The sequence below is a fragment of the Platalea leucorodia genome (assembly GCF_965183815.1).
Source record: "Platalea leucorodia genome assembly, chromosome: 4".
NCBI lineage: Eukaryota > Metazoa > Chordata > Aves > Pelecaniformes > Threskiornithidae > Platalea > Platalea leucorodia.
In genome coordinates, this window is record NC_138826.1 from 94,420,936 (window position 1) to 94,444,695 (window position 23,760).

Consider the following 23,760-nt stretch of genomic DNA (forward strand, 5'->3'; position numbering starts at 1 on the left):
GACGTGGTTCTGTGCTCTGTCCCCTGATTTCTGGGCTTTTCATCAGGTGACTGTTTAATGCAAAATCCACAATACACACAAGCAGCCTGGTGTCCCACCCTGTGCCTCCTTCCCTGCTGCCCCAAGCAAGAGCGGGAGGTCTCCATGGCAGACTCCTAGAGATCAACTACATTCACCTCAGTTATTTTTCAGTACTTCGGCCAACCAGCAACCCTGGGGGACACTTGTCCCTTTCTGCCGGGGAGGATGACGGCAGGCGCGGGGCCGGCGACAGGCCCTGCCCGGCTGCAGGTCGCGCCACACGCTATGGGACGGCAGCTGACGGGGGCGACAGGGCAGGAGCGGGCCGCAGCGGACAGGGCTGCACCGCCCCCCCGCCTCAAGGCACCCGGAGGCGCCGTACGGGGGCGCTGAGGGGGAAGCGGGCACCGGGCGGGCCCGAGGAGCGCGGCCCGCCCCGGCGGGGCTCTGCTGTAGGGGGCAGCAGCGCGGCGGCCGCTGCCCGCGGCCGGGGCCCTGGAGCCGGCCCGGCCCGGCGGGGCCTGGAAAGCGCCGCGCTCCCTCCCGGCCGCTGAGTGGCGGCGACGCGTCACGTGTGCGCGGCCGGGCCGGGCCGGGCCGGGGCGGGCGGGGAGGCGGCAGACGGCACTGCCCGGGGCGCGGCGCGACATGTCCCACCAGACCGGCATCCAAGGTACCCGCCGGCGCTGACCGCCCCCGCCGCGCCGCGCAGCCCACCTGCCCCGCCTGACAGCCGGGCCCCCTTCCCTCCTCTCCCCCTGCCAGCCGGGCGGCAGGCGGGCGGAGCGCCTTTCCCCGCGGGTCGGGTCGGGTCGGGGCGCGGGGGGGAGGCGGCCGTTGTGGCCGTTTAACGGGCCGTTCCCGGCGGGATTTTCTCCCACGCCGCGCTCTTTGTTCGCTACCGGAGGAGCCCGTCCTTTCCGCCGCGGGATGGCGGGGGAGGCGAGCTGAGCGGGGGGAGACTGCTGCTGGCTTCGGCCCCGGGCGGGCGGCCGCCGCTCCTCAGGGTCGAACCCAGAGCTTCGGCCCCAGTCCGGGGAAGACTTGCAGTGTTTACCCGCACGGCTAACCGCGCCTGTCCGCCTTAGAGCGGCAGGGAGCGCGCCTGGGAAAACCAGTCACTGCAGAAACCCATAAATGGCGAGGAGAGCCCCCGGCTCGGCTCAGGTAACTTCCCCGAGCGCAGGTTGCCCTACCGCGGCGGGGCGACTGGTGAGGTGGGAGCCGGGGCTGGGGGGCTGCCCGGGCACCTCCCGCAGCCCCGGCCCCTCCCGGCTCTTGGAGGAGCTGTCGCCGGCCCGGGGTGGCCGCGGCGGGTTCGGGATGGGTCGGGCAGCCCCGGGAATGCCGGGGGTCACTGCCCGCTCCGTTGTAGCGGGAGCCCTGAGGGGAACCGGGATCCCCGGAGCAGGGAGGCCCACTGAAAAGCCCATCACTGGAGGCCACAGAAGGGAAAAGTGTGGGGGAGCCTTTTTTCTCCCATGTTTCCCGGCCTTGGAGGGCGTGAGGAGCAATTAGACAGCGTATTGTTTCTCAGTATTGTCGGGTCCCCCCCCGAATCACAGAATTGCTAAGCAGGGATTATACTGCAGGATTATGGGGGGGGTCGGGTTTTACTGTCTCGATTTGTGCAATCTGCTTCTTCGGTGACTAGTACCGTGTACTTTGCCTGCTCTCCCATATTTATTGTTGAAGGTGACTTTTGTCCCAGCCACGGCAGCTCTTAACTGCTCTTCTATTCCCTTTTTTGTCCGTAGGCTGCATTTGGTCTGCACCCTTTCGCCTCTCTTTTCCTTCCCCTGCGTGCCAGTCTTTGCTCTTTTTTGCTGCTTCTTGTTTTAAGTTCTTCAACCCTTCTCAGGCTAGAGGTGCATCTGGGATAGCTTTTTTTCCCAGGCTGGGGAAAGCTGTTACAGTGGCTCTTCATTCCCTTGTTCTCTCCCCTGGCTATGCTGGAGGGAGGAGCAGGAGAATATCCTGTTGCTTACCACAGGCAAGAAGAGTGGCTAAGCCTCTTCTGCTGCTCTCCTTCATGCCTTTGAGAATCTTTTGTCCTCTGAGGAGAGCTGTAGAGAACTCGGCAGCTTTCCTGCACAGATCCTGCCTTGGCAGGCACTAATCAGGGGTCCTGTTAGCAGCAAAGCACCCGCTTCTGCAGTTTGGAAGAGGAAGAGCACTTGTTGTGCCATTGCTGGCTTTAGCTACAAACAGGCTACTGTCACTCATAAACAATTGCAAGATTTGACAGCATGGGCTGCTCTTTTCTGGAAACAGAAATGAAGTCATGAGGACAGTGGAATGTACCAGGCAGTTGCTAAAAGGACTGGACTTTCAAACAGGCCAGTGCAGATAAATGGTGTAGGAAGTCGTAGAATGCATGGAGCTGTGGGAAAATACACTAGAATATGTTCACAGTCTTCTAAATAATCTTTAAATAATATTCCCTGTAAAATATTCGTGAAATAACTGCAAATTTTAATTCTGTAGATCTCTGCTATGCAGAAAAGAATATCATTCTGTTGTGAATTTTAAAACTTTTATGAAAAAAAAAAGCATAGATCACTTGATAGTGAGATGGTTTCTCAAACGCCTTGTCTCAAAATATTACTTCAGGAGCTGTCACAGCTCTGGTATCGGTGCAGGGACTGCTCTATTTTGGTCTTGTTTTGGTGTGTAGGGTTGAAATGAGAGAATAAAGAATAAAAAGATAATAGACAAGAAGAGGAAAGAAAAGAGTCCTGGGGGAAACGGAAGGTCTGGAAAGTGGTGCAGTGGTTGTGTGCTGAATGGAATGGTGAGGATTGGGAGAGACAATTAGAAAAGCTGGCAGCAAATTATAGTGAGGGTCTGCACTGGTTAGTGGGAAGATGCTAACTGGGATGAAGCTGGGGTTGGTAACCTGATGCAGTTCAGTTTGTTTAACATCCCCTTCCCCTCCCACACCATTTTGGAATTTCAGAATGGGCCTGGACATCACTTCGATGAGCATAAATTTAAAATGTTTTGAGTATGGGCAGTAATGTTGCTGGATGCCATCTGACCATCTGTTCAGTTGGCCTCAAACTGACTATAAATAATCCTTTTTATGTGTTTCCTGGTTTGATGTGTGTTTTGCTGGTGCTATGCTGTATGCTGTGGGATTACTTGAAGGACCAGCTTGCAATAAATGTTCTTCAATAAATGCTGTACAACCCCCGTCTATGGTAAAATTAAACCAATTTGCACTCAGATTATTTAGCAGAGCAGTTGAGGTAAGAATGATCCATCTATGATTCAAGCACAGTTCTTCAGTGTGCTTAGGGAAATGAGTCTATCATGTTTGCGGTATAGTGTCAGTATGAATTACGGACGCTTAAAAATATTTTTAGTTACTTCTTTGTAAATTCATTGTAAAGCTATCCTGTTGCAATAGGTCAGGGTTTGAACAATGTCATCAAGATACATACAAGGAGATAAGGTGATAGGAAAGATGAGCAATGGGTGGCAACCTTCACTGGTACTCTTCAGAGAGGTTCCCTCAGGAAAGACAAGCTGTAACATTTTCCTGGCAGGCGTAAAGTTTCTGTCTGAAAGTTTGTACTAAGCCTGCAGACTTCATGAAGCTATTGTAATTTGAGATGCGTCATATTTTTATTGTGTTGTTGTGTTATACTCTGAAACCTGAGAGTGATGATGCGATGTCACCTTTAATTTTCACAATGTTGAAAATCATATGGTATGCTAGAGAGTAGGGCTGTTTTGTACTGTCATCTTTTTGTGGCATGCTAGGGGCTGGAATAGTATGCAGCACAGAGGGAACATCACTCCCGTGTTCCTTTTCCAGTCCAACTTTGTAGTGACGGGCCAGTTGTACACTTTTCCAGTGTTCTTCTTACCTTCGTGAATATTCTTTGTCCTAGGGAAGTGAAATATGTTAATTTGGTTGCTATTATTTTCTGTTTTTCAGCTAGTGGAAGTGTTAAAGACACCTTTGTTGGAGCCAGAAATGGACAATACAGGCTTTTAAAAATAGTCATTGACAATGGTTAGTCAAATTTTAATCTCTTTCTCTGATTCTTTTAGATATTTTCGTAGTTGTTTTAGTGACCTACATGTACAATTGTTTAAAACTCAAAACTCTGCAAAACTTAATGTTACTAAGATCTTTCATGTACAGAAGGTAAGATTTAAGTTTTGGTGATGCTAAGCTTTTCAGTATGATGCTACTGTATTTTTGCATTTGAATTTTTCTTCCAAATGTCAGTTCATATTTTACCAAAAACTGCTATGTATTTCATACAGATAATATAAATGAGCTTACTATTATCTTACTAAAGAAAGACCAGAGGAAAAAAAAATCCACACCTGTGTAGCATTTTGGCACTTTGGTTACTTTCATTAGACAGAGAGATTCTTACACAGCAGGTAGTCACTTTAAATGAAGTATAAATGTTATCTGCCTTTTATAGTGGGATCAGCTGCATGTAGAAAGTCCTGTTAAAGCAGATGTTTAAGTAGTAATCTGGCTACATAGAAAATATCTTTAAAAATCTGTAACTTTGTAAAATTTTCAAAGCTAAAACCATTCCTTAAATCTCATGTACGTGTATAAATATAAAATTACATAATTTCTTGCAGAACTTGAGTTTGATCTTTGAACTTCTTGGCAATTGATCAAGGCTGCAAACATTGAAAGACAGAATGCATAGGGGTTTTTTTTGTTTTGTTTTGTTTTGTTTTTTTTAAATAGCAGTGCTGGTTGACTGTATAAGACACTTAATGGTTTAGTCCGTCTTTTCAAGTACGTCAGATGCCCACCTTGGGTTTTTTGCTCTTTCTACAGTTCATTCATTTACAGTACACTGAGATACCTGTTAGCTGGAGAAAGGTACTTGTGTGTACATGTACATACACATACATACTTTTATTGTTAGGTAAATAACCTATTGTTACCATCTTTGTGTTTGCTCTTTTTTAGGAAGTCTTTTGACATTTTAATATTGCTTTCCTTAAGGAAGTGACAATAGTAATATTATAGGCAGGTCACCGTGGTAAAGTCTCACTAGCACAAGGTAGCAAATGTTGGCATACCATTGAATTTTTTTTTTTCCCCATTAGGCAAGGTAAAACAGTATGCTTTTGTGTGTATGCTACTTTTTAATATGAAATGAAGCCTAGAAATAAGATACAAATGGAAGACATTCCCTCTTTTTGCTTTGTGTGTATGTGTTTGTGTGTGTATATATATATATATATATATGCATTTTGTCTGTATGTAGAAGCAGAATCCAGTCTTTGATACTGTCTTCCACAGTTCAAAAAGAAATCTCTCAAATTCCCAGAATACTGGAAGAGGGACAGTTGCCTCATCTGTCTGCAGGAGCTTTCAGAAACTGTCCTTCGTCAGCAGATAATAGCCAAATTGAGTTCTGCTAATCTGAGTTAGTTAGAGAAGAGGTTTCTGCTGGGCTATAGAGTTCCTCTGATTGCATTTTTCTCTCTTAAATCCAAGTGAGTATAAAGCCACCTAGAGTTCAGAATTGGCAAGTACATTCTGAATACTCTGGTCTAGGTGTACAACTTCAGCTACTTTGCATCTAATTCAGAGAAGGGCCAAACACCCTCTCCCTGAGCTGTTCATGTTCTGTGACTTACTGTGGTAGAGTGCCTTGCTCTGAAAGCTTTGCTGTAGAGGCATTTGTATACTGTTGTACTTTTGTCTGAAGTTTTAGAAATTAGGTCCTAGACTCTCAAAAGGTATTTTGTATACTAGCTACTATGATGGTCCTCAAACTTGTAGGATCCCATTTAAACAAGGTATTTCTGTTTTGGTTGCGGGGGCTAGTATTTATTGGGAAGCTGATAAATGTTTTGAAAGACACTGTACTAATGCTTTCCTTTGGAAGCTGAGATGTGATTTATAAATAAGAGAAAAATCTTGTTGCTACAGCTATTCACGTAATTAAATCTCATCTGAAGTATTCTATACAGACTTAAGCCAATTATACATAATAAACAACTTCAGTCATTTAAAGAGACCATAGTTATGAAGCTGTATTAGAAAGAGGTTTATCTACTTACATAGTCAAGTTAAAGTGATTAGTGCAAGCATGTTCGTTCCAAACTCTTTTCACTGTATAACTGAGTTATTGACTCCTTACAATGAGTACAAACACCAATATGTTATAGCAAGAGCATCAGTAATTCTAATTCTAAAATTTAAAAGCTTACTCTCATCTTCTTTTTATTTAAGTATTCCAATTTAAAAATAAACTAACTGGCAGAAGACAGTTTTTATTTCCCTTCTGTGTACATTATGCTAAAAACACTAACATCAGTCTTATCCCTTCAGATCAAAGAACTTGATGACAACCAGCAGATTACTTCTCAGCTGTTTGTATTTGGGTTAAAGTAAGTTAGGGTTTGAACATACACAGCTTTTGTAGGAATTCACATGCTTTCACACTGACTGTTCTTGACTCCTGTTCTTGTGGACATACTTATGAAAAAAGAAGTGTCTGATTAACTGTTTACTGTAATTGCTAATTTTGAAACACAGTATTAACTGTATTGTTGCTAACGTGTAGCTTTGGTTATTGGTTATAGAGCAGCTTATTGTGGGATCCTCTAGGCGGCCAGCTGGATCATGGGAAAAGGATTATGATGCCTTTGTCCTTCCCCTTCTTGAAGACAAGCAACCATGTTATATATTATACAGATTAGATTCTCAGAATGCTCAAGGATATGAATGGATCTTCATTGCATGGTCACCTGATCACTCTCCTGTAAGTAACAGTCATCAGAGGCTTCATGCTGTTAATGATTTTTCAAAAGTGTCATTTGATTTGAGTCCTAGATATAAAAGAAAAGAATTTGAGGAATGAAGCATTCCCCAACCTTCCCCTCACTTTCCCCCAGGCAAACTGGGAAAACACCTTTCTTGAAGCTGGTTGAGGAACAACATCAGTGGGTCTAGATGGAGTGCAGCTGATCCAATTTATTTCTAGCCTGACTGGAGGAGACAAGACAATGTTTTTGCCCTGTTTGTTTTTCTGTCTTTCTGTCAGTGTTTCATGAAAATTCATGGAAGGATATAGGACAGAAATCTCAATGGGTGTTACCAGAGAGAGAAGGATTATAGTGTGAGCTCAGGCTGTTTGGCTTGCTGGCTGCCCAGCTGGCAATTGTGGATCTGTGACCTGCCACAGAATATACTGTTTCTTAGTAGTTAGAGAACATGGGAGGGAACTGAGGTTACAGTTAAGGATTTCTAGGAGAAACTAGGATACTGTGTACAGGTTCTGGGAATGTGAGATAAGGGAAAACAGAAAGTAAAGCTATTGCCATATTCCTACTACTTTCACTAGCAGTTAGGAAACAGTAAGAGACCAAGAGCAGGAGTGCATAGAAGAGATTAGGTGGGAAAGGTGAGGTGTTGTGGTGAGGATGGCATGACAGTGAAATAAGGTGGGAAGATGGGACTGTTGAGAGAGGAAGAAGTGACTGTGTTAGACACAAGTTGATAGGGAGCAAACATTAGATCTTCTGCCCCCAGAAAATTTCATTTTTCCACTCTGTAGTTGAACCAAAACTGCCTGGAGTCACTATCAAATAAAAAATAATAATGAATTATTTGCAGTCTGCTCTTTCTTTATCTGTTTTATCCATTAGTACACAGACCAGTGACAAAAGATCTAAACAATTGTGTTTTTTCCCATTTAAAATTAGTAAAGATTATGGTGACTTTTTTTTTTCCATTTAGAAAAAAAGCTCATACTCTTACCAAAGATGCAATTTAGTTTTGGAATTGCTTTGATAATAATGCATAGTATCATGCCCTTGAGAATTTAATAGCATGTGTTAGTATCATGATCCAGAGCTCATTCCATGGAGTTTATTCTTTATTAAGAATTACAGCTTCAAAATGCAGTTTCAACACTTAAAATATTTGTTCAAGAAACATGTTTGTTAATGGACTTGGTACACCAACATGCTAGATTCTCTGTGTACACCAAAGAAAACAAAAAAGAACCCAAACCAAAACAGCACTGTTTTATGATATGCTAGGTTCGCCAGAAAATGTTGTATGCAGCAACCCGAGCAACACTTAAGAAAGAATTTGGAGGTGGTCATATTAAGGACGAAGTATTTGGAACGGTACAGGTATGTTTTTCTTTTTAAAGTCAGCATGCTGACTTTAAATACTAAATACAGTAGCTGATCTTACTGGTATGAATTTGTGGTGTTTCTGATCTTTATTGATTAAGAAAAAAAGAGTTAAAAGCTATGTGTATTATTCCAGTCTTAAAATGTAATTGCTGTCATTGGAACAAGTAACTACGTATATTTCACAATTTCAGGCTAAGAAATCCTTGCTTCAAATGGCTATGAAAACTAATCTTGGAATAATGGGAGCATCTCTTAATCTCATTGCATGCATGTGAATCCTCAAAAAGCTGGAACACTGTAACTTTCAGGCCAATTGTATACACAAGCCATTTTGGATGTATGGTTCTGAATCAGAAGTGGGCTAGAACAGCTATCTGCAAGCTGTTAACATCTGAAAACAAATGTTTTTATCTTAAACCAAGGATATTAAGCTGTCAGTTCTTTAGAATTTGACCATAAAATGTAACTCAAGTCCATGGCTGCCATCTTAACTTATGGAAACAGAATTTTAGTAGCTACTAATTTGTTCAATGAGAATACTAACAGTTGACTGTTCACTTACGGTAAGATAATTGGAAGGTACATGTATGAAATCTAACAAGCTTCTAAGGGATGTTGAAAAGCCTGTAAGGAAATGTTAGGCTATTGTCTTGCCTTGGTTTCTTTGGGAAATAAGCCTTATGTCAGGCAGACATCAGACAGTCTTGACTTTTTAATCCATTGCCAGTTTTAAAGAAATACAAGTTAGAGTTCTCAAAAATACAGAATTCATATACCTTTCATGAAAACTGATAATTACTTAGAGATCAAATTATCATTCCCCTTTTTTCCTCCTTCAGCAAAGACAGAGAGAGTGCAGCAGTTATCTCCTTTGGCCTGTTAATTAGTTCATCATATGCACAAATCTGAACCAAAGCACTGCCACTATTGACACAGGGAGCTGGTGCTGAACGAAGGGAAGGAGTTGAAGATTTGGGGAAGAATAGAGGATATTGTAGTGGGGAAAAAACTGTGGAAGAGACATGGGCTGTTGTGGTGGAGAGACAAGTCCACAAAGACATGAGGCTAATAATTCTGCTGCTCACTGAGTAAATAATTTGTTATATGCAGCATTAACCTGTGATGGAGGCTTCGTTATCCTAACAAACACACTAAGAAACCTCTCTGGAGAGGCTGTATTCCAGAGAAGTAGATAACCAAGTTGCTAAGAGGGTTTGCTGGTAGAGCTCATGTTATTTTTTTCTTGCCCATTCAGTCAACTAATCTCTCACCACCACTTGCACCAAACCATTAGCAGTCTATGTAATATGTAGAATTTGGGCTCTGAGTTGTAGGGCTAGATGCAAGCCTGAGCTTCCATCACAATTGTAAGGAAGGAGCATTGCATTTGTCTATTACTGTTATTTCAGAATGTGTTTGGGGCACTTAGAGGATGAAGTCAATGTAACTCACTTTTTCCAAGTTTATTATGTTACAGCTTAATATCTCTCTAAATTGTTGGTTTAGTGTCTTTATAAGCTTCTTAATTGTAGCTGGCCTCTAATGTTCATCAGTGTGAAAGTCACAGCTTCTTCAAAGTATTCAAGTCACAAACCTCACTCAGAATCTTGATCGTCAGCATCCAGTGGGTTACTCTGTCTTTATTTTCTTAGACACAAGGATGGTTTAGTTGCAACCAGCTCTGTTATCCTGGTGGAACCTGGTTATGGTCCCACCTGCTGTTTCACGTGTATTGGCCTCAATACATCTGGGCTCCTGAAACAAGACGTAATGGAATATTGGCACTGGAAATTGTATTTGGAAAGGTCTGTCTCGTTAGGAAAGGGAAGAGCTAAGAAGGAGCTTTCTCTTTCTCCTTAGAACTTGAGTATAAAATCACATTATATGATTGCGTAAAGTCCTGCCCTTTCCTGGGTGACTGCCTTAATTATAAAAACACAACAGTATTTGCCTCTGGTATCAACCTCTTTGGAGACGGCCAGAACTGACACTGAGTGTTAACAAATTCTGCAAAGTGGTTATCAGAATTCATCATTTCTGTGATGTTGCATCCTAAACTATTTGCAGTATCATGTGCTTACTCCCTGTCCTAAGGTAGCATTTCTGTCTCCCATTTTTAGATAGAAAACTACCAATAAGCTACCAGTCTGAGCATGCAAATTTTGTAAGAAAATATATATATATATATATATAATTTATTAGAATTGTGGCAATTCTGTGAGGTTTTGTCCAAGAAGGCTGAATAACTTTATGCACACTGTCTTCATTAATGCTAATTTTTTAATTAGCAAGATAATTAGGGACTGCTTGTGGAAATGCTGCTCATGGTACAATTGGGTATAAAAGCAGCCCAGTGGGCCCTGCTGTACAGGTAGATGAGCTGAATTTGCAAATGCACCTACACTTGTAACGCCTTCAAATAAAATGACCATAACTGTATGGGAAGTAACTGCTTTTTTTATTCTGCATAGAGCACCTTTGAAGAAAACTTTCATTATCAAAAATGATCAATATTGATATTGTGCTTTCAGGATGATGTTTCACTGAATGGATATAAAAAATATTTGATATCACAGTCCTCCCCTGCTCCTCTGACTGCAGCAGAAGAGGAACTTCGACAAATTAAGATTAATGAGGTACCTACAATGTCTTCAAGCGTGGGTGGGAAACTGGGTGCAGAGTTCCAAACGTATTGTACGGAAAAAGTCTTTCTAGGGTAAAAAAGGGCAGAACAGAAAATGGAAAGTTTTGGAAAGTTTGAGTGGATGAGAATATAAATTTATCTCTAAATGAGTTGAGATTGCAGGATGCTGATGGCTGGAATTGAAGTGGCATGATCTTGCTGAGTTTGCAAGGCCTAGTGTCTGAGTCAGACGCCTCACAACTGCAGAGCTGAATTGTTGCAACTTTGGCCCTTAACATACTTTTAATATCACTGGATATGCTTCATTGTGAAGGGTGACTGAGCACCGGCAAAGGTTGCCCAGAGAGGTTGTGGAGTCTCCATCTTGGAGATATTCAAAAGCTGTCTGGACAGACATCTGAGCAGCTGCCTCTAGGTAGCCCTGATTGAGCAGGGTGGTTGGACGAGATGACCTCCGGAGGTGCCTTCCAACCTCAGCCATTCTGTGATTGCCTACATACACTTCCCATGGTGGCAGAAATAGTAGAGAAAACACAAAATAGCAACTGTTGCAGTGAATTATTGCCAGGAGTATTTCAGCATCCTTATCCCTAGAGGAAACACTTAGCTTCCAGCACCAGTGCATTTGTCTTTAAGACTGAGAGGAAGTGAATGAAATTCCAATAAAAATAAAATAGAAATCCAAAACAAGTAGCTAGTCCTTTTAAGAGACTGATTTGATTTTGCTACAAACGCTTTATAGAAAAACCTCTAATAAATGCCTTTTACCAAATAATTTGATGATTGCCAGCTAGCTAGTGACTGAAGATTTTCAGAGGGTTCTTTTCTCACATTTTTCCTTCACTTGGTTACTGTTTGTGTTCAGACTTGTATTAAAATAGGTCATGTGCTCATCTTATTAGTTCTTTAGGCTTGTATTTTACAGCCATGGTACATGTGTTTGAAATATGGTTTGTTTCTGCAGCTGGATGCCAGCAAACCATCGTGTTAAATGCAGCTCTGTGTATTCTCTAATGTTTTCACTCTACCGTGCTTTTGCTGCAACTTCGTTGTTTATTGACTTTTGTTCCCCAGTGGTTTCTTTTGTTATTTTCCATGTCTAATTTTGATTAATCCAATATAGAAAGGCTCTCATCATCATCAAACACTGCATTTTACTTGAACAGCTTTAAAAAAGAAAACCACTAATGAATGTAAAACTTCTGTGGTATTGATGATCACTTCTGGTATTAGTATTCTCTCTTATGCACTACATACGCTGTGTTTAACAGCTGATTAAAACCTTATGTGCTATTGTGAAACTTCATCAGCAATAGCTGTGCTTTTCAGAGATACATAAACTGTAGATTGCCATTTTGGCTTTGTTTGAAGCATCTTGCAATACATTAACTTACATAATTTCTCTCTTCATTGTTTCCAGCATTATGAAGCCTGTAATTAGACTTGGAAAACTAAAAGCTTTCTGATTTAAAGAAAAAAAAAAAAAAGTGTTTTCCATATATGTATTGTTTCATAATTACCCTAAGCAATATTTTACTGGGTCAGATCAAAGGATCGCCTAGTCTGCCATCAAGTCCCTGGGTGAACAACAGCAGAAATCTAGGAAGGGTATAAGAGCAGGGCAAGGCGGCCATGATAATTCCCTTGAATACTCTTCTGTTGCCTCAGCGTTTGCAGGTAGGGATCTTCCTAAGCAAGAGATGATGTCTTACTATATAATTATTCTTAATGGGTTTTTCATCCATCATCTAGTCTTGTTGTTTTTCTAAATCCACATAAAGTTTTTGTTGGCCACAGATCCTATGGCAGTGTATTCCACAGCTTGACAAAGTACTATGTAAAGAACCACCACCTGCTACCTACTAGTTTATTCTGATATCCCTACAGACTGTGTGGGGAAGGCAGAGAAAAGTCATTAAGTCATTCCTCAGTTCCCCCTCCACACCTTTGATAAAGCCAACCGTATCCTGGGCTGCATCAAAAGAAGCGTGGCCAGCAGGTCGAGGGAGGTGATTCTGCCCCTCTGCTCCACTCTGGTGAGACCCCACCTGCAGTACTGCGTCCAGCTCTGGGGTCCTCAGCACAGGAAGGACATGGACCTGTTGGAGCGGGTCCAGAGGAGGGCCACAAAAATGATCGGAGGGCTGGAACACCTCTGCTATGAGGACAGGCTGAGAGACCTGGGGTTGTTCAGCTTCGAGAAGAGAAGGCTGCAGGGAGACCTTATTGCAGCCTTTCAATACTCAAAGGGGGCTTATAAGAAAGATGGGGACAGACTTTTTAGCAGGGCCTGTAGTGATAGGACAAAGGGTAATGGTTTTAAACTAAAAGAGGGTAGATTCAGATTAGAGATAAGGAAGAAATTTTTTTATGATGAGGGTGGTGAAACACTGGAACAGGTTGCCCAGAGGGATGGTAGATGCCCCTTCCCTGGAAACATTCAAGGTCAGGTTGGATGGGGCTCTGAGCAACCTGATCTAGTTGAAGATGTCCCTGCTCATTGCAGGGGGGGGTGGACAAGATGACCTTGAAAGGTCTCTTCCAACCCAAACTATTTTATGACTCTATATCCATGGACCTCTGTTGTATTCCTTATCAGTTGTCTCTTCTGCGCTGACGAGTCCTAATCTAGGTCGTTCTTCCTCCTAAAGAAGCCACTCCATACTTCTGATGCTTTTGCTTTTCTCTGCAGTTTCTCTAGTTCTGCTATGTAATTTATGATATGGAGGGACGGGGAAGGCAGAACTGCATGTGGTATTCAAGATGCAGTCATGTTACTGATATCTGCAGTGCATAATGATGTGTTCTGTTCTCTGCTCTTTTTCTAACAATTCGTAACATTTCATTTGTGGGTGGGAAGTATTGGGGATTTTTTGGTTTTGTTTGGGGTTTTTTTGCCAAGACTGGCCACTGGGCTTGCATTTTCAGAGCTATTCAGTGTGACCTGCAAGTTCTTTCTCCTGAATGGTAGTAGCTAGCTCAACCCCATCACCATACAGGTAGAAGAGAGGGGTTTTTTTCCCTCCTGCATATGTTACTTTACATTTATTCACAGGAAATTTCATCTGCCATTTTATCCACTACTCAGCAGCCATTGCTAACAGATCTTATGGTGTGAATTTAAATATTTTTAAGTGACTGACATATTTTTGTTTTGCTTTAATGGTCTGAAATATGTTGCAGTATGGACAAGCAGATTTTGTTCATTTTCTGAAATCTGAAGTTATGCTGCATTACTCTCTTCCCTTGCCTGTCCCCACACTTCACAGCTGGTTTTTATGGGTTTTTTTTCTACTTGTATTTTATTATGGTTTATTATTTTTGTGATGCCTATTTTATGGTTATTTATCAGGCCTTTATGCAGATATATTTTGCAGATACTTTTTATATAACCTTCTTCATAAATTTATCAATCTTTTTACAAAAGTAAGCTCTTCCTCCTGCTTATTTCTCTTTCCTTGTTGCTGATAAACTGTTCTTAAAATGTGGAGTATAATTTAGTGATGCCCCAAGTCTCTTTGTTTTTTATTTTTTTATCAGTTTGTTTCATATTTCCTTAGCATCTCTTTTTAATTAAAGCTGAACATCTTCTAGTTGATAGATCTAAGACCCGCACTTTCCATTTTGTACACTTTTCTGACTTTTGCTGCTTCATCACCAATGTTAAATGTACTTGTGGAATTATAAAATGAAGTCAATATATTCAAAAGGTAATAATTAGACAATAAATTCAGACTTTGGAAAACTGGAGGGCAGAGCTAATTTTGAGAGAAACTGCATGAATGTTAAGATAAACATAAATTCTTGAAAAATGTATTTAAATTAACTGTTTTTTTCTCTTAAATAATGTGTGGCTAACATAACTGGATGATGAACAATCATCTAGCTTGCAGTTACCCTGGATTTTTTTTTTTTACTTTGTGTTAGATCATCTGGAAGTCAAAAATTAAGATTTTGTTTGTTTGTTTTGTTTTCTTTCTTTTTGGTATAGGCTTTTGGGGGGATGATATTAAAGCAGGAGGGAGGGAAGTTGCTTTGCTTTTCCTCCAAAAAGATCAGTTTGTTTCATGAGATATAATTTTTCTCTCTTCCTCTGAAAATTTTGACTCCCTAGAAATTACATTTGTATGTTTTGGTCTAAAATTTTTCAAGATACAACAAAGTTTATAAGCAATATTTTCAATTCAAAAGTATAACACAGCATATGAAAATGAGGCTCTTTCCTCCTGGCTTATTGTATCTTTATACCAGAATTTAACTTAGAGCTTCTTCACTGACACTTGAGCCAGTTTTCCCTCTGATGATTCTATTGGCTCTGCAAAGCTAGCTGTTTCAGAGATAGGAAACTGTTTTCAGATAAGCAAGCAAACATGACCTGTAAATTAAAAAATGCAAATCTGTTGTATATGGGGATGATGTTTTAGGGTAGTTTATTCTTAGAATAGCTACTGGTAACTCTGTGTGTAACCATATGCAATGCATCGTCAGTTATTGTGTGAAACCACACGAATGCTTGCAAAGGTTTCTATTGACATCTCAATTTACTTGTGTTCCAGGTACAGACGGATGTTGGTGTAGATACCAAGCATCAAACACTGCAAGGAGTAGCATTCCCCATTGCTAAAGAAGCTATTCAGGCTTTGGAGAAATTGAAAAATAAGAAACTGAATTATGTGCAACTGGCAAGTATAAAATACTTCAACTGTTTTTTAGTAGTGAGTATAAAATAGATTACTCGCACATTAAACAGTGTGCGTTGATGACATACACTGATAAATTACCATTCTGTATTAGATTAACTCAATTTTTTTTCCATCCTGTCATGTTCTCTGGTTTGCTTTCTGTGTATTAATTATATTCAGGTTTGCTTTGTTAACAGCAAATTGATATGAAAAATGAAACTATTATTTTGGCCAACACACTTCATACTGAACTTAAGGACTTGCCAAAAAGAATTCCAAAGGATGCTGCGCGTTACCACTTTTTCCTGTACAAGCATGCCCATGAAGGAGACTATTTGGAATCCATAGGTATGAGAAAATTTCCCAATATGAAATTTCATTGGCTTGTTTCAAGTACTTCAGTAATTTTGAGGCAGAGAGAAAGATGTGTCATAAAAGTAATCTATCTGTCAGCATGAGCATAAATTTCAGAGTCATTTGGTTGTGAAACTGACTTCTGAAGAGTCCTTATGTTTAGAAAGTAGTGAGCTATCTCTTTTGATTATGAACACCTATAAATCAGTCATCATGTGAAAATGTAAAGATACTGGCCATTCTCTGATCCCCCATTTGAAATGAAACACTTGCTGAAGCAAAAAAGATCCAGAATGGTGTTACATTTTCCCCTTTCAGACTGCATAGTTGATTTGCAGTGCCTCTCTGCTGTAAGTGATTTTATGATACAGGTTTTGATGGAATGTAGTTATGGTCTGATTTGTGGTCTTTTCTCTCCAGTTTTCATCTACTCTATGCCAGGGTATACCTGTAGTATACGAGAACGAATGCTCTACTCTAGTTGCAAAAGTCCACTCTTAGAAATTGTAGAAGGACAGTTGTGGATGCAGATAATTAGAAAGGTAGGTATGCTGGGTATACTGTTATTTTCTCCATCCCTCTGTTCCCTTCTTAATATCTAACTATAACTGTCTCTGCCACCACCTTCTGTAAACACTGAAAAGTGTTGCATAACTATTAACGTTTGTCCTGAACAAAAATACTTGTTGATAAAGCTTCAGATACAAAGTTAAATCATGAAAGCTTTTCTCTGGTTCACAATTTCTACACTTTCATAGCTTTAATAAACATATCCTTGTGCATCAAGGGAGTATTTGAGGGTACTTTGAAGAACTATTTAGAATTAACATGATTTCTTACTAAAAGGCCTGTCATATTTTGGACCACAACACATTGCTGTTGTTGAACACTAAATTCCTTTAAAGCTAAGGTTATTTAAGGATTTTCAAAATAATTTCAAGCTGCAGTTCTGGAACTTAAACTGCTATCTTAGGAGTCCTTGATGCGGCAAACAAGGATTTCCAAGTAAGCTGATCTTTTCACATTGTGTAGATTTTACTGCCATGCATAAAGAGTAAGTTGCTTCTCACCTCCAGAGCAGAGACCACAGGAACGGTCCATTTGTGGAATATGTGATCTATGGTTACATTCTTAACACTTGTGCTGTAAATTTAGAAGAACTTTGAGGCTTGATTTCTGTGGGGATTATGTCTACCTAAAAAATAGCAGAGTTAATATTAAACGTTTTTACTCTGGTGACATGATTAAGTAGATTATCACTATGTGTTTTTATATGTAATTATTTCTCAGAAATTTCCTTTCTACAATGAAATAAATGCACAATGTGACTCCTGACATTCCCGTAGACATATTTCTGAAGCATGTACTTGTAACAGCAATACTGTGGCTGGCAAGTCCGTCAAGTGCTATGGTTGGCAGGCCATGAAGTGCTGAATGCTCAGCAGAGCAGGGCCAAAGCATTTCTCCGAATTCTAAATTCCTGCAATTCAAAACAGTGGGGTCTGGCTTGAGAACAGTACTTTCTTTCCATTCAGGTTTATATGGTTAAATTTGAAAAACCAGAACAACCCCCCCTTTTGTTCATTAAATTTATTTTAGCTTTTCCCTGTCTTGAATACTTGATGAGTTGCAGTAGCCGGCTAATCATATAAGCTGTTTGTACACTTCCCCTTCTATCTCTAGAGAAAACAATCTGTATGCACATTGGTTTTACAATTAATGTTTGAAGCACATTCTAGTGAAATATTTTCATTCTTAAAATGTGGAGATTATGTTGGGACAAGGAAAATTTTTTATCGCAGAGGGGAGAATAAAGAAAGGAAATTGTAGTTCTGAAAGAGCGCATGCTGCTTTCATATCTTTTAAGGAAGTTACTTTACAGAGTAGTAAATAAGCACTTGTTTCCGCATGGAAACTCCTACTTAGTGTTACAATCATGGAACAGTTTGGGTTGGAAGGGACCTTTCAAGGTCATCTTGTCCAACCCTCCTGCAATGAGCAGGGACATCTTCAACTAAATCAGGTTGCTCAGAGCCCCATCCAACCTGACCTTGAATGTTTCCAGGGATGGGGCATCTACCACCTCTCTGGGCAACCTGTTCCAGCGTTTCACCACCCTCATCGTAAAAAAATTTCTTCCTTATCTCTAATCTGAATCTACCCTCTTTTAGTTTAAAACTATTACCCCTTGTCCTGTCGCTACAGGCCCTACTAAAAAGTCTGTCCACATGTACACTATGCTAAAGCTTGGGACAGAGGAAGTTTCTTGGCATACGTATTATGTAGCTGTGCTTATATTTCAGGAAAAATAATTTAGTCAAATCACACTTAATACTGCTAAAAGTATAGTGGATTCTCAGAAAAACTATCCAAGATTGCTGAGGGCATTAGGCACAAGCTGGAGAACATTTCATGCTAGACTCTGAACATTATTGCACATATGGTTTCACTATAGTATTTAGAGCTTCAGCAAAATTTCTAAATGTTTTAAAATATGTCTTTAAGATGAATATGATAAATGTTGTTTTTTTTCCCCAGATTGAAATAGATAATGGTGATGAGTTAACTGCTGACTTTCTTTATGAAGAGGTTCATCCAAAACAGCATGCTCACAAACAAAGTTTTGCTAAACCAAAAGGTCCTGCGGGGAAGAGGGGAATACGAAGACTGATCAGAGGTCCAGCAGAGACTGAAACACCTAGTGATTAGAAACTGTTGTTTGCGTTGGTTATAAAGTATTACAGTAAGAAATGAAATTCTGGCTTTTGGTAATGAACTGAAATCATTCCATTCATAGATGCTAGGACAAAAAAAGCTCTTTTTACTCTTCTGACCTCAACACTTTTTATATTGTTACATGATTATATTTCTGTTGACCATGTTTTATGACATGTGGAGGAGCTAATTATTTTAAAGCTAGAAGAGGAAAACTAAGCTAGTACCCCTTTATTTTAAATTAGAATCCATTATTTAATAGCTGTACATGTGATCATAAACTTTGCAGACATAAGACTATTAAGGCCCTGTATTCTGTGGGTAAGTTGCAGCTGTATGCCTAGGTAACAAACCTGTATTCTTATGAGTAGCCTAGTGAAACCCCTGAGACTTAGGACGTGAGGAGAGCTGAAGGACTATGTAGCATTGTCCCAGATAAATCTTTATTTTTCCTTGTAGCTCTTATGGACGGTAGTACAACAGAAGGTTTTCTTCTGGTTTTGACATGATGCATTGTTGGGTTTTGTTGTTGTTGTTTTGTTTTGTTTAATAGAAAAGATAAACTAAAATCAGTTATCCATCAATTAATGTAAGTATTCAGGAATAGCCGGATATTTTCCCACACAAAAGCGTGGTCATTTCAGATTTATAACTAGTTTTGTGGAATTGTCTTTTAAAGAAATCTGACATAAAACCACTACAGCTTTTCCAGACTTGTATACCACTCGTAAGCCTTACATATTAAGTACTGAATGACCAAGTGAAAGGTGATTAAAAGTGCATGAGTTAGTATACTCAGTAGATTATGGAGCTGCTTTCAAAGCAATATGCTTAAAGTTTCTAATAAATAATTGATTGTCTGTGCACTTGGATCTAAAACTGTGTAAATTCAGTAAAAATTGAAATAGACTTGCTTCATGATGGTGAGTTATTCTTGAGATCCTAGTGCGTTTGCAGTATCAACTGCAATTTTAACTTTCAATGTACTCTGAAAATGACTTTTCCTAAATGTTTGAACTTTCATAGTAACGTAAATCTGTAACAAAATCCAACTAGGTCTTGAACAACTGCTGGCAGTACTTGGTTAGGATTTTGTCTTTTTTTTGTCTTTTATTTTTTTCTGCCTTCCCTTCTCCAAAATACTAAAATCAGCCAGAATAGTCTAAACTTGATTGAACCATGAGTAGCGTGTTTAATAGGAAGAGGAAAAACAGATTATTTTAGTAAGTGGATTAAAGAAGAATTAGATGTGGAAATCAAGTATTGGATGACCTTAAATATTTAAAATTGTGTAATGAGGCAAATACTAGTGGATAGATTATATTCCCCAGTGGGGACTTGCTTTTTAGTGTCTTGTATGCGAGCTTTGTGTTTTTTGAATTTTTTTTTTTCTTTTTAAAGCTACATGGGAGTTGCAAGTCTTGGTTCACTGCATATTATCATAGGTGCTGGGTGTACACATATAGCTGAATCATGTGTTTACCTGGTGGAAGATAATTTTTAACCTAGTTTTGTAGGGAAATAATGCTTTGACACTACTAGTTCCTGATAAAATTTGTTTTATCTTATATATTATTTTGTTTGGAGATACTAGCTTGTTCTTGACGTCTGAGATTGCACTATATAATGTGAAGATTGCAATAGTTGTTGGTTTTACTGTGTTTTTTTATACGCAGTAGAAATTCGACACCTCAGCTTTTTTCATTTAATCTTATACACTACATCAGTCCAATTCAGTAGCTCTTGATGCTCGGCTAATCTCCTGCTTGCCCTTAGCTACTGTGTTCTTTATCCGCCTCTTGCCTTCTCCCTCTAGGGCAAGGAGCTGGTCCTTGGAGTGTTTCTTCTGTGCACTACCTGTCAGGCCACTGTCATTGGTTTTTAAACACGCCTAATGTGTGTGCAGCTCATTGTGCGTTGTAATTAAATGCATTTTTAGTTGAACTCAATCTTTTCAGCACGCCTAATTCACTTTGGGTTTTGGTTTGGGGATTTTTTAAGGAAAACCTTTGAGTGTAGCAGATAAGAATTACTGGTAGAGGGTGTTTTGTTTGAATTTAGTATTCCTGCCGATGTGTCAGGCATACCAAGAGCGCACATACTTTTTTACGCTTATTTGAACCAGTAAAGTAGTTCAGCTTTTTAATACTAAATGTTTTGAATAATGAACGGTTTCACCTGGTATGGTTATGTGCATGTTGTGTTTTGGGGTTTGTGGGTTGGTTTGTTTTTTTTTCCTAATCCTGCCCCAGGCAGATGAGGGTAGCAGGTAGAAAGCTTAATCTGGAGGATGGTGAGGGCTGGTTAAGTGATTACGCGAGGGAGTTTATAACGAGCTGCTTTAGAGTTCAGCCCAAACCAGGCATTTTAAGTTATCTTACTTGAAAATATGTGGGTGCACAAACCCCTGACCAGCCAGCAGAGAGTCATGTCCCAAGCGTGTTTCCCCCTCACCTTTCCCCTAAAAGAGAATTGTATGAGGTCTTGCGCTGCCGCCTGCCTCTCCAGGCCTCTTGTGGCTATTCTCCTGACAAAGCAATAAGGAGCATCTGATCTTTTTGTGAGATCTGTCACGTTTACATCTGCGTAGTTGCCTCACATAACACTACTGCTGTTAACGAATGTTCAGAGCCAGCACAAAATGAGGGCATTAATGAAAGCTACTCCTTCACTGTCTCTGATCGTTTAATAATTGAAAGTGTCCATTCAAAATTGTTGTTGGCCTTCATAAAGCCCAGAAGCAATGCAGCTGCTTGCAGTTAACTCACAAGCTATTAAATAGTTGTTAATTAACATGACAGGTAATTATTTTTGAAATGTTTATGTTGCAAGGTAGGGAGAATTTGATGTTTTAAAACACTCCTATCAGAGGGCTGTAAAACTAATCAAGGTAACAATTGCTCTGTTACTTGGATAAACACATCAATAAAGGAAACTTTTAATTTACGGTGTCTCTGTATTCAATGAAAACCACCTTCAGATGCTAAAATTAACTAAATTGACCTTATCTATTTTGTAATTTACTTTATAAATAAAGATTCATGCTTTAGTTTGGTGTTGTCTGAATCATTTCATAATCTCTTAAAGAAGATCTACATTCTAACACCGTGATGTGTAAGTAACAGTGATTGCAGGCTAAGAAGGGAGGTGGGCAGAAACAGAATTCCTGGCTTTTGCCACTGGAGAAAGATCAGTATGTTGGGAACAGCTGCTTTCCTGTTGCCTTACAGAAGCAGCACAGAGGCCTCCGTAGCAGGATCCAAGTGTTTTCCTCTCGAGGTTTTTATGCTTGCAGTAATAAGCCCCTTCAAAAAGTTCTTTTATCCTTTTAACGTGCTGCAGTTGTTGATGAGTAATTGAACAGTTCTATCTGTTGTTACTTGCTCAGCATGTGTCCTGGTTTCGGCTGGGATAGAGTTAATTTTCTTCCTAGTAGCTGGCAAAGTCCTGTGTTTTGGTAGGATGAGAATAATGTTGATAGCAACAACACGAGTCAAGGACTTTCCAGCTTCCCGTGCGCTGCCCGGTGCACAAGAAGCTGGGAGGGGGCACAGCCAGGACAGCTGACCCCGACTGGCCACAGGGCTATGCCATACCGTATGGCGTCATGCTCAGTGTATACACTGGGGGGAGTTGGCTGGGGGGCAGGGACTGCTGCTCGGGGAGGTGCTGCGCATTGGTCAGTGGGTGGTGAGCAATTGTGTCGTTCATCACTTGTTTTGCATAGTCTTCGATCGTTATTATTATTTTCTCTGCTGTCCTATTAAAGTGTCTTTATCTCCACCCACGAGTTCGACTTTTTCCGATTCTCTCCCCCATCCCACTGGGTGGAGGGAGGGTGAGCGAGCGGCTGGGTGGTGCTTGGCTGCCAACTGGGGTTAAACCACAACAGCATGAGGTAGTATAATTAAACTACTCAAATGATCTTGTTCCATTGTTTTTTTGTCTAAACTGAAAGGCGTTTGCTTGAAATTTTCCTCTTGCCCTCACAACTCAAGCTAAAAAGAACATTTAGTGGTTTGGCTTTTCTTTTAACTGTTCTGCCAACACACCCCCACGGGGAAATGAGCGATACGGCAATTTTGCAGTTGAAAGCAGGAAATTTGAAGATGTGTTCAACGAGGATTCAAGAGAACAATTTTAATGCAAAGTGCCATACAGGAAGAAGGCTATGCCTGTAAGCGGAGCAGAAGCAAGGCAAGAGGAGGGAATAGGCTAGGCCTCTCTGTGACCATGAGTATCAATCAGAAGCAGTTTTATTTGCCTTTTGGTCAGTGGGTGTGAAATAAAACTCTCAGCTGGCCAGCCCAAACACAAAGATCATAGCATCGCTAAGGTTGGAAAGGACCTCTGAGATCATCGAGTCCAACCGCTAACCTAACTGCCAGGTCCACCTCTAAACCATGTCCCTAAGCACCACATCCACACGTTTTCTGAACACTTCCAGGGACTGGGATTGCACCACTTCCCTGGGCAGCCTGTTCCCATGCCTAACGACTCTCTCTGTGAAGAAATGTTTCCCAATATCCAACCTAAACCTCCCCTGGCGCAACTTGAGGCCGTTTCCTCTCGTCCTATCACTTGTTACTTGGGAGAAGAGACCGACCCCCACCTCGCTACAACCTCCTGTCAGGTAGTTGTAAAGGTGAGGCAATTCTTCCCATTTCAGTAACATGAAGTACTATGGCTGATAAAAGGTGTGTTGGCTCAAAAGGCAACTGGACAAACCGATCAAAGGAAATTTGATAAAGGCTTAATAACTAATGAAGACCTCGCATCCTTTTCAAAGTTAGTATGAGCTGCACACTGCACAAAGCCTTCCTGCTCCAGTGCAGTAGCACTACGTACCTGTCCTCTCCTTGCACTCTTTCCTCAGCAGCCACTAATGGCTCATGTCCGGGCCCCGGGGCTGTACAGACACCCCCGGTCTGACTCACAGCAGCCCTTCTGTTACCCCTGCTGTACCCACGGGCAGAGCGGTTGCCCTTCATGAGAGGTTTCCTTAACAGCAATTTTCTATGGCTCATTAGCCTTTGCTTTTATCCTGCTGCTTCTTACTAGAGTCTTACGTTGGAATTGCAATAAATCACTCTTGCTACTTTTCGTTCATGCACCTTCTGGGGGTGACTAAACTGCTTGACGTTACAGTTCGCTAGGTCCTGAACAGGCAAAAGGTTGGCTCTTTCACGGAGGACA

The 23,760-nt window shown here is 40.8% G+C and overlaps 1 protein-coding gene across 1 annotated transcript; it reads left to right on the forward strand.

The window, feature by feature from the left end:
• Positions 1-669: 669 nt before the first annotated feature.
• Positions 670-21,613, forward strand: TWF1 (twinfilin actin binding protein 1; the record flags this gene model as incomplete). Its single annotated transcript, XM_082311066.1, has 9 exons — positions 670-694; positions 3,968-4,045; positions 6,607-6,785; positions 8,068-8,163; positions 10,701-10,805; positions 15,370-15,495; positions 15,693-15,843; positions 16,270-16,391; positions 18,388-21,613. The coding sequence occupies 9 exons, from the start codon at positions 670-672 to the stop codon at positions 18,556-18,558; spliced, it is 1,053 nt and encodes a 350-aa protein (XP_082167192.1). The 3' UTR covers positions 18,559-21,613.
• Between the last annotated feature and the right edge of the window lie 2,147 nt (positions 21,614-23,760).